Below are 16,339 nucleotides of genomic sequence, written 5' to 3' on the forward strand. Positions count from 1 at the left end.
GGCCGACATCACTTCAGATCGGGTTCAGTCCCTGCGCTGCCCTTCGGGGCTCCAGAAGGCCTGGGCCAGCGGCGCTCACCCTGCTAAGGCCGCGGCCCTGTGGTGGGGACCCCCGGCCACAATTATTTCCGTGGCTACTTCGTAACTAATTTTGCTACTATTATGAATCGTCACGTAAATATCTGACACACGGGATGTATTTTCATTGTCACAAATTGAACACAACTGAAGCATAGTGATTGATCACAAAAACAATACGTAATTATACGTGTTTTCCGGTGGCCTGAGGCCGCCCCTGAGAAAGGGTCGTTGGACCCCCAAAGGGGCCGCGACCACAGGCTGAGAACCGCCGGCCGAGACTACAGTCAGACCTGCACCTGCCGCCACAGGGCAATGCCAAGTTGTCACCGCGCTCAGAAAAAGCTTGTCGCCATGCCTAATATTGTGGTTAATGTACTTTGTGACATTCTAAGTTATTACTTAAGGTTTTATTTTTAGAGAGAAGGTAAGGGAGGGAGAAAGATTAACGTCCAAGCGCTACATCCATCAGCCGCCTCGCGGGCCTCCACCCCGAGACCCCGCTCGCCCCCGAGGCGCGTGCCCGGACTGGGGATGGAACCAGTCTGCTCGCGACGGAAGTTCCGACTTGCCAGGGTCTCTCCCAGCGAGGAGGGTGTAACGCCCGGCGGCCCTTGCTTCCCATCGGACGCCCGCTGTGAGACGCTGCAGGCGGGAAGGGGAGGCGCCGCTCTGCGCCAGTCCTTCCCGAGCCCAGAGCCACTCCGGGCGTCCTGGTGCCGAGGAGACGGGGCGGCAGCGGCCGCCGCCCCAGTCCCTAAGCTGCGCCCCGCCGGCCCAGTTAATGAGCATCAGGCCCCCCTGGAGGCGGCCCGAGCCGGGACTGCCCACAAGGGCGGGCAGGTGCCCACCGCGCGGTGGCCCGCGGTGACTACGCAGCGTCCCCAAGGCGGCGGGGAAGCGCCGCGGAGGCGCGGTCTCCCCGGGGCCCAGGAAGCAAGCCGGGACCACCTCCCTCCACCTCTTCGGGGCGCGCGCGGCCGGGGGCTCCAGCGTCCGGGGGCGCCCGGCCTGCGTGCTCCCCGCTTGCCGCGCTTCGCTCCGCGGCCCCGGCTTCCCGGCCGCCCCTGGGGTCTGCGGCACGGCGCCGGCCAAACCGAGAGCGAATCCGGGTTTGACAGAGGAGCCGACGCGGCACTTCTCGCTTCTCACCCCGTCGTCCCCAAGTTCTCTTTCGGGGGGCACAGGACGAGCAAGAGCTCAAGGCACCCGACGCCTCCACCCAAAGACATTCAAACCTGGGCTCCTGTCGAGCCCGAGGGGCGCCGTTTCCCGGCGTCCTCTGCGGCGGCGGTGCGGGCCGGAGCCGCTCTGGCCAGCGCCGGCGTCTCTATGGTACGGACCGCCGGGAGGGGCGGGGCCTCCGCCGCGGGAGCCGAGGGTAGGTGGTGCAGCGGGGCTGCGGCGAAGGGCGGGGCTGCGGCGAGGGGCGGGGCTGCGGCGAGGGGCGGGGCTGCGGCGAGGGGCGGGGCCGGAGGGGGCGTGCAATGGACGCTGCGGCACTGCGTCCTCTGTCGGGGGCCGCGGCGGGGACCGCCGAACCCTGAAGTCTGGAAGGTCCCAGTTCCAGATGGGGAGGGCGTGCAGGTGCGGCAGGCGCGCGGGACCCAAGAGCAAGCGGGGTGTGCTGGGCCAGCGGGCCGGCGCCCTCCGGGGCCCCGGGGACCTGCGTGCAGGCCCGCACCGCCCTCCGGCTTCGTCGCGTCCTCGCTTAGGATCCGCGCCCCTGGTGTTTGCCTGGCTCGGGGCGGGGAGCCGGGGTCCCGGGCTCCGATAGAGCTGCCCATTGCAATCGTGACCTGGCGGCGGAGCCCTTAGGCGTCCCCGACCCTTGGAGGCGTGAATGCGACGACCGTGACGTGGTCCCTTCCCTGTAGACGCCCCGGCTTCCTGCCCTCTTTCCTTAACCGAGGCTCACCAGCCTGGCGACGGAGTGGCTGGGGTTGCTGAGGCCGGGAACGCCGAGGTGGAATGCAGAGCTGTGTGTTTTACTCGTAGGGCCATGGGAACCAGACATCTGACGTGCGGGCTGTAGCTTCCGCGGACGTGGGCACGATTTGTGCTCCCTTTCTTTGCGCAGGAGCTGCATTAGGGGTGACACCTGCTCTGGGTATTGTAGCCTGAAGGACGTGTGAGCTTCTCAGCAAGTCCAGTTCGGTGAAGAGGACGTGTTTGTAACGCATAATAAAGGCGGTTTTCCGACTTTAATTGTGCTTTTACCTCGCGTATTCGTGTATGTTTGTGATTGGGGGAGCGGAGAGAAAGGGGGTGAAGTAGGGGATGTCATTTACATTGGAAATTTGTCAGCTGTGATTTGACTCGGCAGAAATGTGTCTTAAGGCGTTATTGACAGACAGCACATAATAGTGTATAATTAAAGTAACTGGCTGATTGTGGGTTTGTGGAGTGAAGGAAAGGGAAGATTACTGCCGTGCATACTTGGAAGGCCCCCTAGTTGATGGCATTTTGCTGTGATGGGGATGAGGTGTGGCAGAGTTTGCCAACTGCAGAAACTGGTTCCTGCAAGTCAGAGAGAGAAGTGTAGGGTGCGGGGAGCAGGTGGTGACGGCAGAGAAGCCATCGCTTTCGTCCTGAGGCTGAGGATCGCTCACCTGCTTATCCCTTTTATTAGATAATGAAATATTAATTAAACACGCGAGCATATTACATTCTGTGCATGCGAGGTTTAAAATAAAATTATGATTACTACTCTTAGGGAACCTGTCCCCCAAAAGTGAGTATGTAAAGCAAACAGAAGGCTCTTTTACAATTTGGGAAGTTCCTGAGTCCATTCTGTTTGTCGGGGGAGGAGCAGAAATTAGAAAAGGGGTGAATAAAGTAAGAATAAAAATGGGTCACTTGGGCGTCCTGGTCAGAGACAATAAATGAGATGGAGTACACTTATTAAATTTCTCTGTCTCATACCGAGAATCTAAATATCTGCACCAATACTTGGAGAGGAATAGGTGTCCGAACTGTGTTTCTGGGGCCTCGATTATACCTTTTTTAAAACAGAAACTTGTATAACTACTGCTGTATAACAAATTACCCCAAAACTTGAGGCCTAAGACAGGTCTTTTCTTTTGCCTCAATGTGTCTTTTAATAGAAAAATTTAATACATTCACATTTATCGTGGTATTTAGTTCGATATGTTTGATCCCAATTGCTTTTTATGGGGGAAAGAGTAAAGTGGTTTTTTTTTGCTTTTTTTCCTTTTCTGTTTTGCTGTATTGATCAAGTTTTCTTTCTTCCTCTCTCCTCCCCTAGAGATTTAGAAGTCCTGCTCCTCAATTCTTTTTTCCCCAGGAACTGTACATAGGTGTTGTCATTTCTAGGGCAGAATTCTCAAAACGTACGGTTGTCACATTGGTCTATAATTTAGTTATGTGTAGCCCCCTAGAGTAATGACCCTTTTCTCTCAGAGCTCTGTACCCCACAACATTTTGGTATTTAGTGTTGATGTTTAAAACATTCTTTGGCAGGTTACCTTTTATTTCCTGACTTGAATACTGATAAAGAATTTTCTCTTTAATTTTTGAATTTATTTTTCATACCCAACTCTTGGTTCTCTTTTTCCCATCAGGCTTTGGGGAAATTCTTTGAAACTGTATCCCCCGGTGGTTTCTGGGGCACTCGTTTCACTGTGCCTTGCTGCTGTTAACCTTTTAGCTGGGCTCAATGCTTTTCGGCTCCACAGCCTCTCCTTGCTTTCAGATTGCTCCCTGTACAGGAAAGTCTGCAGTGGTTGTTGACAATCAAGTATATTTTCCTAACTTTCTAACATCTCTTTTGGAGTATAATCGACATGGAATGAACTGCATATCTAAAATGCATTATTGGATAGTTTTGACGTCTGTATGAAACCGTCACCATAATTAAGATAATGAACATATCTGGTCCCCAAAGTTTCCTTGTGCTCCTTTTTAATCCTTCCTGCCCCTCTTATCCCCAGGCTACCACTGATCTGCTTTCTGTCACTTAGATTAGTTTGCATTTTCTAGAATATTATATAAATTGAATCATACTATGTAGTCTTTTAAAAACATTTCTAAATGAAATTTTCAGATATATAGAAAGGTAGATCATAAGTATAATGACAGTATATCGAACAATTTCAACACTTTCCCATACTTGCTTTATTTATTTACTTTTTTAAATTGATAGACGTTTTACAGCAGTTTTAGGTTGATAGAAGAGTTGAGCAGATTGTACAGTGTCACCATATGCAGCTGACCTTTGAACAATGTGGGATTAGGGGTGCTGACCCCCTGTGCAGTCAAGAATTCAGTGTAACTTTGACTTCCCTAAAACTTAAATATTAATAGCCTACTGTTGGCTGGAGCCCATACCAATAACATAAACAGTTGATTAACATGTATTTTGTATATTATTGTATTCTTATAATAAAGTAAGCTAGAAAAAATGTTAATAAGAAAATCATAAGAAGAGAAAATACACTTACAGTACTTCCTGGAAAAAATACATTTGTTAAATTAATGAACCAATATTGATACATTATTACTGATTAATACACTTTAGGGTTCACTTTTTTCTGTTGTACAATTCTATGAGTTTTGACTACTGTTTTTTGTTGTTGTTGTTGGGCTTTTTTAAACTAAGAATGAATTTGAGGTTCACCCATGTTTTTGTATGTATCACTCTTTTGTTTCTTTTTATTTCTCTTTATTCCACATTTTGTTTATCCAGTTTGGAGCTAATGTAGATAAAACTGCTATGAGCAGTTATGTATAAGTTTCTGCACAGATGTTTGCTTTCCTTTCTCTTAGGTAGTAAATACCTAGGAGTGGAATGACCGAGTCACATGGGAGGAGTATTATTAATATAATTATTAACTCTTTGAGAAACTGGAAAGTGCTTGTACTACAGTATTTTACAGCTCCACCAGCAGGGTATGAGAGTTCTGGTTGCTCCACATCTTGTCAGTGTTTGGGATGCTCAGTCTTTAATTTTTGCCATTCTAATAGGAATTTTGATATTTCGTTGTGGTCTTAATTTGCATTTCCCTAAAAATTAATGGTGTTGAGCACATTTCGTGTGCTTGTTGGCCTTTGCATATCATATCTGTAACTCTTAAAATCATGCCTATTTTTTTTATTGGTTTGTTTGTGTTTCTGTTATTGTTTTGAGATTTTAAAATTCTGGATACAAATCCCTTTTTTCAAATATAAGATATGTAAATGCTTTCTTCCAGTCTATGGCTTGTCTTTTCATTTGCTTAAAATTATCTTTCGAAAAGCAGGTCTTAATTTTTATGTTCAGCTTATCAATTTTTTTAAACATCCAGGAACTGTTTGCATAACCCAAGGACACAGAAATACTCTCCTGTGTGGTCTCTCAGGAGCTTTATAGCTTTAGGTTTTACTTGCCCTTTCGGAGTTAATTTTTGTGTATGGGCTAAGATACAAATTGAGGTTCATTATCATTGCACATGGATGTCCATTTGTTCCAGCACCGTTTGTTGGAAGGTTGTCTCCATTGACTTGCCTTTGCGTGTTTGTCAGAAATGGCCATGTATGTGTGGACCTATTTCTGATCTCACTTTTTATTCCGACAACGATTTTCAACCTTTTTAATCTCATGGCACACACAAACTCGTCGGCAGCCGTCCGTCTCGAGAGACGATGGTGTAGCTTCTTAAGAGTCTATCTGCACCGCCGAGAATGGCTGTGCAGTCCGACTCGGGAGTGACACGGTATCTGTCTCCTCCCGTGTTGAATCGACATCTTGCGATGACGCTGGAGTGTCCTCTCCAGTGAAGCTGAAGCTACAGAGCCTGGGCAGGGTGATATGGAGGGTCTGCTGTTGCCCATGCAGCAGACCCCCCCTCTCTTCGCAGCTGAAGGGTCCAAGGGAAAGACGGAGTCAATACAGCTTGGCTTCAGGTGCGCCGCAGGAGTTGCCGGTGTTGACTACAACGTCAAACCGCCTTAGGGACTCCAGCTCCGGATTTTCTGTCGGGGTTTACTCCCTTAGCCTTTCCCCAGAAGAGGTATGCCGCAAGGCAGCGGAGGTTTTTTGGAGTCAGAGTTTTCCTTCTCTGATGTGCCCTGACTGGAAGATCGAACCAGCGACACTTAGCTCGCAGGCCGACGCTCAATCCACTGAGCCAAGCCAGCCAGGACACTGTGATATTCACAGGTCTTAGATCCAGGTTTGATTCCAGGTTTCATAATCCTTAATCTAGTTATTAAAATTCTGCGGCACACCAAGAAGTATATTGTTGATGTAGTTTTGATTCATTCACACCAAATGGCTATTGTTGGGTGGGCTGGTGTCATTTTTTCACTTGACACTCTGAGGGAACACAGGCCTGTGCCCCTGAAGAAAAAGTCAGGTAGTGCGTGTTTTACAAATTCGTGCTGCACACTGGTTGAAAAATCACTGCTCTGTTGTGTCCCATTGATCTATTTATCTTTATATAAAAGCTCTTATTTATTTAAGGGAGTGGCGAAGGGAGAGATAAAGAAAGGGAGGGACACAATTATGAGAGAGAAACATCGATCAGTTGCTTCTCAAGCGCACCCTGACTAGGGACCAAGCCCACAACCCAGGCCTGTGCCCTGACTGCGAATCTATCCAGCGACCTTGCACTTTGCAGGATGACTCCCAACCCACTGAGCCACCCAGCCAGGGCCCAACACCATAGTCTTGATTGCTGTAGCTTTATAATAAGACTTGAAATCAGATAGTGTAGTTCTCCAACTTAATTCTTCTTTTCTCAAAGTTTTCCTATTCTAGGCTTTTTGCATTTCCCTATAAAGTTTAAAATATATATAATGAACTATATATAGTTTTTACTACAGTATGAAAGTTGAATCATTCGCAATTAATCATTGAGTTATACTTTAGTCTCAGAATTAAAATAATACAAAACAAAAACTTAGGTATCACCTAATATGGATAACTTTAACTAGATAAATGATTTCAGTATCCTGTGCCAGGTAGCACTTGGCACAGACTTATGAGTGCCATTTTATATCAGTTAAGGTTCTTTGGTTGGAGGCCACAGAAAGGAGAAAGGGATTTACTGGGGAAATGCTGGGTAGCTGATAGATGTGGAGGGTGAGCCACAGGAGTGACGGGCAGCCCTGGGAACCTTGGAGTTGGACCTGAGGACTTGATGTCCATATGGTTCCTTTTTCCTGGCCTGTCCCTTGTAGCCAAGCCCATGATCTACAAGAAGGACATGAACTTTCCTCACCAGCTCCACTTAGGAAAATTCTGGAAAGCAGTCTGATTGATCCAGCCCGGGGCACCTTCATCACTAGTTTCATTACTACTAATCAATCACTACTGGAAACTGATTACTAATTAGACATTTTTAATTAATCACTACTACTAATAAGGGAGACGGAGAATCGCAATTGGTCGACTGGAGTGTGGATGTCCCGATGAGCCATTTTCCCAAGGGAAGGGGATGCTGTTAACAGAAGAAGTGTGGGAAGTAGTTGCTGGGGACAGAAACGAGGGATGCCTACTGCCATGTAATAAACATTACTGAGAGAGAGATGGCCTCAAAGTAATCGATTACAGTCAGTGGGCTTTCTTAAATTTCCCAGGTCTACATTCCCATCTAACCTGTCTTTCCTACAAAGCTACCCTCTTTGGGCCACATAACATATTATATATGATATGTAAGAAATACCACTTTTTCATACTTGAAAGTTACTAAGAGAGTAGATCTTTAATGCTCTCAACACAAGAAGTAATGTTGATGTGAAGTGATGGATGTGTTAACTAACCTTATTGTAATCACCTCAAAATAAGTATGTATATCAAATCATCACATTGTACACCTTAAACTTACACGGTGTACCAAATTGTTTATATCTCAAGAAATCTGGGGAAATAAAATTACAACAGTTTTTTTTTAAAAAACCCATTTTTACAACTTTTTTTTTTTACATTTGTGAAATTATTGCTGATGATATTTTTAGATATTATAAGGCAGCCCATCATTTCCATTAATATTTTTCTCCGCGTTCCATTTTAGGGTGGCTGGGAATGCCCACCCGAATCGGCAGCGCGTGTCCTGATGGCTCGCTGGGCGCGCTGACGCCGGGTTCGTGATGGCATCCGAGGCCGAGAAGACCCAGGCTTTACTCCAGTCCTGCAGCACCGAGTCCCTTCTCTCCGGCCTCGGCCTGGGGCTCTTCTGCCTCGTGGCGGACAGACTGCTGCAGGTCCCCGTCCTTCAGCAGCATCTCTGGCTGCGCGCCCTCTCGGACAACGCAGTGCACGGCGCGATCGGCATGTGGTCCTGGGCAATCGTCATCGGGGTCAAGAAGAGGACCGACTTGAGAGAAATCATGCTAGCTGGATTCTTAGCCTCCGTTATTGACGTAGACCACTTTCTTCTAGCTAGATCCCTGTCTTTGGAGGTAAGAAGCAGCGACGTGTTTCATTGTCCGGGTCTTGAATGGCATTAGCACCATGATATTGAACTTCGCAGCATCACTTTCGTTAGAGCCTTAGGAGCTAAGCCTGATTTTAAAATGAGAAAGCCCATTCCCCCACCTCTTTTGATCACTCGGTGTCAGTACTTCCTGACAGGGGCACAGTGGGCTCATTCTCAGGGCTGTCGGGTCCTTTGGGGTCAGCGTTCTGTCTTCGGGACCGCCTGACATCCGCCCCCATTCTGCATGGCTTACAGTTGGCGTGCAGCTCCCGCGCGCCCTAACAGGTGAATGGCTTGAAGATGATCCCAGTCCTGGGGGATGACTTCAGCGGGTGTGTTAGGGAGGCCAGTGAGGCCGGCTGTGAAGGGGTTCACGGAGACAAGAGAGTGCAGCGTGGAGTTTGTATTCCCTCTCCAAGTGGGAGAGGGGCGTGGTGTGGAGAGAGACACCAGCGCTGAGGGGTGTCAGTGGGGTTGTCCTTGGATTTAAAAGGGTGGGGGGCTGCTGTGGCGTGGCCCCGGGGCTGTGGGGGGCATTGTAACACAGGCTGCAGTCCGCTCCAGTGCTACCTTCTGCCTGCGGCTGTCGGGAGCAGTAGTTCTGTTCCTGCTTTCCAGCATTCCCAGTCCTGGGCACACAGCTCAGAGGAGCAGAACGGGCAGTCACGTTCAACAAGGTCACGGGCCTGCTCGGCAAACGGCGCTGCCTGGATCCTTTCAGGGTTCACTGGCAAGTCCCTCCGGGAGCCGAAGGTGTGCATTTCCATGGGCTCATTAGGACGCGGTCCCTGGGGGAGAAGGGGAGGCACTGCATGAAGGCGGCAGGGATTTAGCTATACAGTGACTAGTAGCCTTGCAGGCTTAGCATGGCAGCTCAGATGATCTTGTCTAAGGGCCACCCGGTTTGCCTACCTTTTCCGTGTTTATGCTCTGTAAACATTTCAAGGGAAGAAATATAAACTCATAGAGCAAGGACTGTGCTTCTTCCCCACCGGCCTAGAGCATTTCCAGGCTCACCGAGTAAGTAGGTATTTGTTGAACGAATGGGAAATGGTTGCTCCTTCTTCCCATTCTGTGTCAGGTATTGTACCAGGTGCTTCTCAGAGGCTGGCTGATTTGTTTAGGGACTTGGCCAGTACGGAATCAGTAACTCCTGATCAAAGACAAATTTTAACTTTTTTTTTTTTGCTATAAGTGGAGGCAGTACAAGATTGTAGTCAGAAGATCTGAGTTTGAATCCTAGCACTGTATATAATGTTAGCACACCTTTTCTTCTCCAGTGTCAATGTCCTCACCTGTAAATGTGGGTTATGACGTTAATTACCTCAAAGGGTTGTTGTAAGGATTAAATGAGCATGTTAAATGATTCTCCTTAGCAAACAGTTAACAAGAAACGTTAGAGATTGGAATAAGAGCGAGAATTTATCTATCTTACTGTAATATTTAAAGATATTTGGGCTTTATGCCCTATTTATTCTTTGATTCACGTCGATGATGTAGTGTTAAGAATATAAGCGACAGCCCTGGCTGGTGTGGCTCAGTAGATCGAGTGCCGCCGGCCTGCAAACCAAAGGGTCCCTGGTTCGATTCCCAGTCAGGGCACATGGGTTGTGGGCCAGGCTCCTGGTTGGGGGTGTGCGAGAGGCAAGCACACATTGATGTTTCTTGCCTTTCCTCCACCCCACCCCCCTGGTTTTCCCTTTCTCTAGAAATGAATAGTAAAATCTTTTAAAAAAAGAAAGAAAGATGTGGTGAGAAAGAAGAATGCCACAGTTCTATGAAAAAAAAAAAGAAAAAGAATACAAGTCACAGAGTCAGGCACAGACCCAGTATCAACCCAGCTCTACCACTGAAGCGCACAACCTGGGGAAGGTACTTAGCCTCTCCAAGTCTCAGTTTCTTCTTTGTAAAATAATCCCCGACTCATGGATTGTTATAAGAATTAAATGAGATAGTACACATAAAGTATAGCATTGTGCTGATATCGATCCTTTCTTTAAGTTATTAATTTTTTAAACTGAGTATATTGGGGTGACATTGGTTAACACCATACAGGTTTCAAGTGTACAAGTGTCAACAAAACGTCTGCACGCTGCATCACGTGCCCGTCGCCCACAGGAAAGGGTCTTTTCATCCCCGTTTATCCCCCCTTTGCTCTCGTCCACCTCTCCTCACCCCCTTTCCCTCCAGCTGTCACCACACTGTTGTCTGTGCCTATGTGTTATTGCTATTATTATTAATATTTTTTGGTTCATTCTTTCATTTTTTTTATTTTTTAAAGTATATTTTATTGATTATGTTGTTACAGTAGTCCCAATTTTTTTTCCCTTTGCTCCCCTCTGCCCAGTGACCCCCTTCCCTCCAGCAATCCCACCCCCCTTAGTTCATGTCCATGGGTCATGCATATAAGTTCTTTGGCTTCACCCTCTCCTATACTATTCTTAACTTCCCCCTGTCTATTTTGTACCAACCAATTATGCTTCTTAGTCCCTGCACCATTTCTCCCCCTTCCCCTTCCCCCCTCAACTGATAACCCTCCAAATGATCCCCATACCTATGATTCTGTTTGCTTAGTTGGATTTTGTTTTTTGTTTTTAGATTCAGTTGTTAATAGCTGTGAGTTTGTTGTTATTTTAATGCTCATAGTTTTGATCTTCTTTTTCTTAAGTAAGTCCCTTTAACATTTCATATAATAATGGCTTGGTGGTGATGGACTCCTTTAGCTTTACCTTGTCTTGGAAGCACTTTATCTGCCCTTCCATTGTACAGGATAGCTTTACTGGATAGAGTAATCTTGGTTGTATGTCCTTGCTTTTCATCATATTGAATACTTCTTGCCAGTCCCTTCTTGCCTGCAAAGTTTCTTTTGAGAAATTAGCTGAGAGTCTTATAGGCACCCCTTTGTAGGTAACTCTATGCTTTTCTCTTGCTGCTTTTAAGATTCTCTCTTTACCTTTCACCTTTGGCATTTTAATTATGATGTGTCTCAGTGTGGTCCTCTTTGGGCCTAGCTTGTTTGGGACTCTCTGTGCTTCCTGGAGTAATATGTCTATTTCCTTCGCCAAATTAGGGAAGTTTGCCTTCATTATTTTTTCCAATAAGTTTTCAATTTCTTGTTCTTCCTCTTCTCCTTCTGGTACCCCTATGGTTCGGATGTTGGTGCAGTTAAAGTTGTCCCAGAGGTCCTTAATCTCTCCTCATTTTTTTTTTCAATTCTTGTTTCCTCATTCTGTACTGGCTGACTGTTTATTTCTTCCTTATGTTCCAAATTGTTTATTTCAACCCGCCTTCCTTCCCTTCCCCATTGGTTTTGTGTGGATTTTCCTTGGTTTCATTTAGGATAGCCTTCACTTCTTCCCTTCTGCATTTGCCATACTCAATCATGTCTGTCAAGTCTCTGAGCATCATTATCACCAGTGTTTTGAAATCTTCATCTGTTAGGTTGGCTACCTCCTCATCACTTAGTTCTCCCACCGGAACCCTGATCTGCTCCCTCTTTTGGGTCATACTTCTCTGTCTCCTCAACTTGACAGGTTCCTGTGTTTGCCTCTATGTCTTAAGTAGAGCTGTCGCACCTGTTACGTTGTAAGGGGCAGAGGCTTAGGTATTCATCAGTATAGGGTGACCTGTTTTACCACGTTGTGGCGCTGTGTGTGTGGGAGAGGTCTGAGAGAGAACAATGCTGCTTGCTCAGCACTTGCCCCCTTTTCCAGGAACTTCTCCCACTTCCGTTTGGGACTGGCGCTTCTCCAGCTATTGCCCTGGCTGTTGTCCCCAGAGTGGGTGGGTCTGTGGACGTTCTAGGGGACCCTTTAAACAAGTGAACTCTGCTGAGAGACCAGCCGTTTCTTCCTCCACCCCAACCCCCACTGGTTTGCACCGTCAGAAGCAATGAGACTTTATCTTCCTGGTGCTGGAACCATGAGCTGTGCGGTCTGCTGTGGGGCCGGGAGCACCCCCCAGGTTCTCTCCTGAATTTTATAATGTGTGACTGTGCTTTCTGCTGGTCAGACACAGCCACTGCCTTGCTGCCGCCACCGCCACTACCGCATCCTTTCCACCCCAGCTCCACTCCTCCTACCTGTCTGGATGAGTATTTCTTCTTTATATCTTTGTTGGCCTTCCATGTAGTTCAATTTTCTGGTAGTTATGGTTGTTTTTAGTTTTGAGGTGGTAGTATTCCTTCTTATGGTTGTGGAGGGAGGCGAAGCGTATCTACCTATGCCTCCATCTTGTCCAGAAGTCTGTTTTTTTATATATGTATTTTGCTTAATCGGTTCACCTTTTTTTTCACCCAGCCCCTTTATTGATCTTTATATTTGAATGAAATGTTAAACTTCTTTTCCTGCAGGCTGCTTTAAGTCTCCCACGAAGACCATACCTGCACTGTTCTACTGTGATACCCGCTGTGGCTTTGATGCTCAAGTTCACTATGCACCTGTTCAAGCTCAAAGACTCGTGGTGCTTCCTTCCCTGGATGGTGTTCATATCCTGGACCTCACACCACGTCCGTGATGGCATTCGTCACGGCTTGTGGCTGTGCCCATTTGGAAAAACTGCTCCCTTGCCATTCTGGCTGTATGTGACCATCACATCAACGTTACCTCACATCTGTTCTCTGGCCATGCACTTCACAGGGACCAGACAAGTGATGTCTTCAAAACACGGCATTCATATTGATGTCTGAGCTAACCACGTGGCAGCCTTAGAGCAGCACATGGCTCGGATAGGATAATTAAGCATAGACAACATTAAACTGAATTTTAGAAAACATATTAGGTATTTATATTAATTATTATAATTCCTGAATCCTCTTGTTCAGGAGGCATGTACAAATTTTTAAAAATGATATACTTGTAATTCTGCTTCCCTCTCTACAGTGCAGTATTAAGAGTTCCATTTACTTCATGGTACTTTTTTATAGTTTATTCTGTTTACCCGGCTTTGCTAATAGCTCTATCAGATTAGCATCCAGTTAAGTTTTCTGGAAGTATAGTTTTAAGGTAGTCCATTTCCTGATGAAGAACAGTTCAGATTTTACAGTGACTGATTTGTAGAACGTTAGCATTATATTTGGGTCCTCATTTTCCTGAGATGTTGAAACAGTAAAATGACCAAAGTAAATGAGATCATGAATAAGATGTATAGTGAATGTTAGTATTTCTTTCTTTCATATATGTTGATCCAGACTGAAGTTTAATTTGCCTAGTGTTTAGTGAGTTATGATTGCTGGCAGAATCTGCTTCAGTGCACTTGTGAGAAATTGTCATAACATTCATAAATGACAGTAAACATTAGGTTTATTGTTTCAGAAATCACTTTAGGAAATTATTGTAATATATTGGCTATAGTAACGTCTTCCTGAAGTGTTTTTTCAAAATCTTTGTTAAAAAAATCTCATGTGTTAGGGTTGTAACTGTTTTTGAAAAGCATAACTAAAATTTTAAAATTCTGTTAAAAATTAACATGAACATGATATGTGGCTCATAGCCATACAATTTGAATTTACACACAAAAGAGGACTTACCATAATGTCATTTTGAATGTGAGCTCCTGGATGTGGCATTAAAATTGTTTTAGTTGTTGTCCATTTGTTCACACACTTTTCTAAAATATTTTACCAGTTATATCATTTAAAAAATAATCTGCCTGATACTGAGAGACAAAACTTTTTTTTTTTCAAAATAAAGTACTTAGAAAATTTTATTTTTCCTTTTTTTTTTTTTTTTCTTTCAGGTTCTGTCAAAAATGATTAGCCTTCACTAGAGAAGGGAGTTTAGTTGCTGTAAATTTTACATGTGCAGTTTAATGTTCCTTAGAAACGTCAGTGCCCCAAAGGCACCAGCTTTTGTTTGTAGCATATGTACTATGTGCTGTCTTCATGTTTTCTTACACATCGGTGACTTTAATGCTAGTGACTGTGCCTTACTCTGAGAAACGATGCAGCGATGCCTTGCTTATTCAAAGCAGACTTTTCCTATAAAATTAAATAGTTCTGTAAATTGTTACCATGGTTCAAGCTCTTTAGTTTTTCTTTTTGTTGTTAACCAGTTGGTGGCAATCTATTATATTTTATACTCTATTAGGTCTTATCACCTATTACTACCTTTTGAGAGCAATTATTGTGTCAATTTGTTTGGATTAATAGATCTTGGGGGTGGTGGTAAATTAAGGTAGAGATTTTTTAAAAGCATATGATTTCAGAAATCCATGCAAAATAAAGTATATCTTGCATAATTTTTGCTGACTAAATTATAAAACTCTGTCTCCATATTAACAAAGGACTGTCTTTAAAACATAGGGCCTTATTTAAGACTGTCACGTTGGCATCTGGGGGTTATTCTAACCTGCTTTATTGGAATGGGAGCTCCCTTTGACCATACACTTTGCTTAAACAGTAACTGCAGATGTCAAGGGTGGGTTTCTCTTTGCTCTTATCTTACCTCTACCATCAGAAGCGTTTCCTGTCCTCCCAGAGTCTGAAAGCTGTGGGCGGCACCTCTGGGAATCCGACAGCCGACTTTCCACGCCCGCACTCCGTCCCTTTTCTTAGGAAAGGAGCTTGCGTCATTGCCTCCAGCCCAGGCGTGGCTGCACCTGTCTGCGCGCGTGCGTTTCGTCTTCCCGGGTGCTCACCGCTGAACTAGCCCCCACGCCTAGTTTTCTCCAGGGCAGGCTAAGAAGCCCTGTTGCCTCCGGGTTACAGTTCCCATTTGGCCTTCCCTCCTTCCTGTAACCTAGACCTTTCCTCTAGGCCTCCTCCATCCGCACGCAGTCAGGCAGGTTCATCCCGGCTGCTTTTCCTTTTGGCTGGGGGAGCACTTCCTTAATTTTGTCCTTTTCCCATCCGAAGGGGAGGAATAGGGGCGGCTCTGGTCCTTGCTCACCCCTGTCGCAGCCAAACCCTGTCTCTTCATTTGCCATCACATCGCGCCACTGCCCCCAAATCCTCACCCTCACGCGTGACCTTTGATGGTATGCGCGCCTGGATCCCTTCTTTCTTTTGATTTCCAGCCTCCCTGTGACCCTCAGGCATCAGGCGGCCCGCCGGGGCCCTGGGCATCCCTATTCCCCTCTTCACCTGCCCCCTGCCTCTCGGTACCCTGTCCTACCCGCTCTGCACCTACTTTCCAGGTGACGCTGCTCCTCTCCGAGCTCCCAGATTTTTTCCTTTTTCTCTGCGAGTGCTTCTCACACTTGGGCATCCCTCAGAGGCATGTGTAAGTCGTGTTAAAACAGGGATCATTTTAGACCCATCCCCAGAGTTTTGACGGAGTCGGTGCTGAGCGTTCGCATTCCCAACAGGTCCCGACTGATTCCGATTGATTCCGATATCGACGCTGCTGCTCAGGGGCCACGCTTGAGGCACTGCTGCTCTGGACCCAACCTGCTGCACTCCCTTCATTCTGTTCTCCTCCGCTCCCCGCCCCTCTCGTCGGCGAGCCCACTCTGCCTTTCTATGGCTTAAAACTCCTAAGTTTTTTATGGCTTCACCTGCGACAAAGAGGCATTGCCAGACTGGCCGCAAGAGGTACAGCCCTCCCAAGATCCAGAGCCTCTCCCCAAGACAACCCAAGTGAGTAAGTGAGCAAGGCCTTCATTGTCACAAGTGGCGGTGAAACTGATCTCCGTGGGAGTGAGGTCGCAGACCCCCTGATCTGCTTCTGGAGGGGCAGTGCTGGGCTGGGAGTCTTCCCAGCACAAGGCCACGAAGGCGAAGATGCCAGGCCTCCTACAGACTGGACCCCCTGAGGAAGCCCAACTCCCCTGAGAGCTGGTGTGTTCAGGCAGAGAAAATGCTGTGTGTCACTTCGTGTCCCAGGCTCCTAGCCAGCTGGCTA

General features: G+C 46.5%; 1 protein-coding gene across 2 annotated transcripts; it reads left to right on the forward strand.

The window, feature by feature from the left end:
• The first annotated feature begins 1,086 nt into the window (after positions 1 to 1,086).
• On the forward strand, positions 1,087 to 14,226 carry TMEM267 (transmembrane protein 267). Of its 2 annotated transcripts, none has more exons than XM_090278865.1 (3): positions 1,087 to 1,413; positions 8,094 to 8,481; positions 12,850 to 14,226. In XM_090278865.1, exons 2-3 carry the CDS (start codon positions 8,170 to 8,172, stop codon positions 13,183 to 13,185), a joined length of 648 nt encoding a protein of 215 aa, XP_090134991.1. In that variant the 5' UTR covers positions 1,087 to 1,413; positions 8,094 to 8,169; the 3' UTR covers positions 13,186 to 14,226. The 2 variants fall into 2 exon arrangements, with proteins under 2 accessions (XP_090134991.1, XP_090134992.1); XM_090278866.1 differs by lacking the exon at positions 1,087 to 1,413 and adding an exon at positions 1,562 to 1,665.
• The last annotated feature ends 2,113 nt before the right edge of the window (positions 14,227 to 16,339 follow it).

The sequence above is a fragment of the Furipterus horrens genome, unplaced genomic scaffold (genome assembly GCF_987537825.1).
Source record: "Furipterus horrens unplaced genomic scaffold, mFurHor1.1.pri manual_scaffold_5, whole genome shotgun sequence".
In the NCBI taxonomy this organism is placed as follows: Eukaryota; Metazoa; Chordata; class Mammalia; order Chiroptera; family Furipteridae; genus Furipterus; species Furipterus horrens.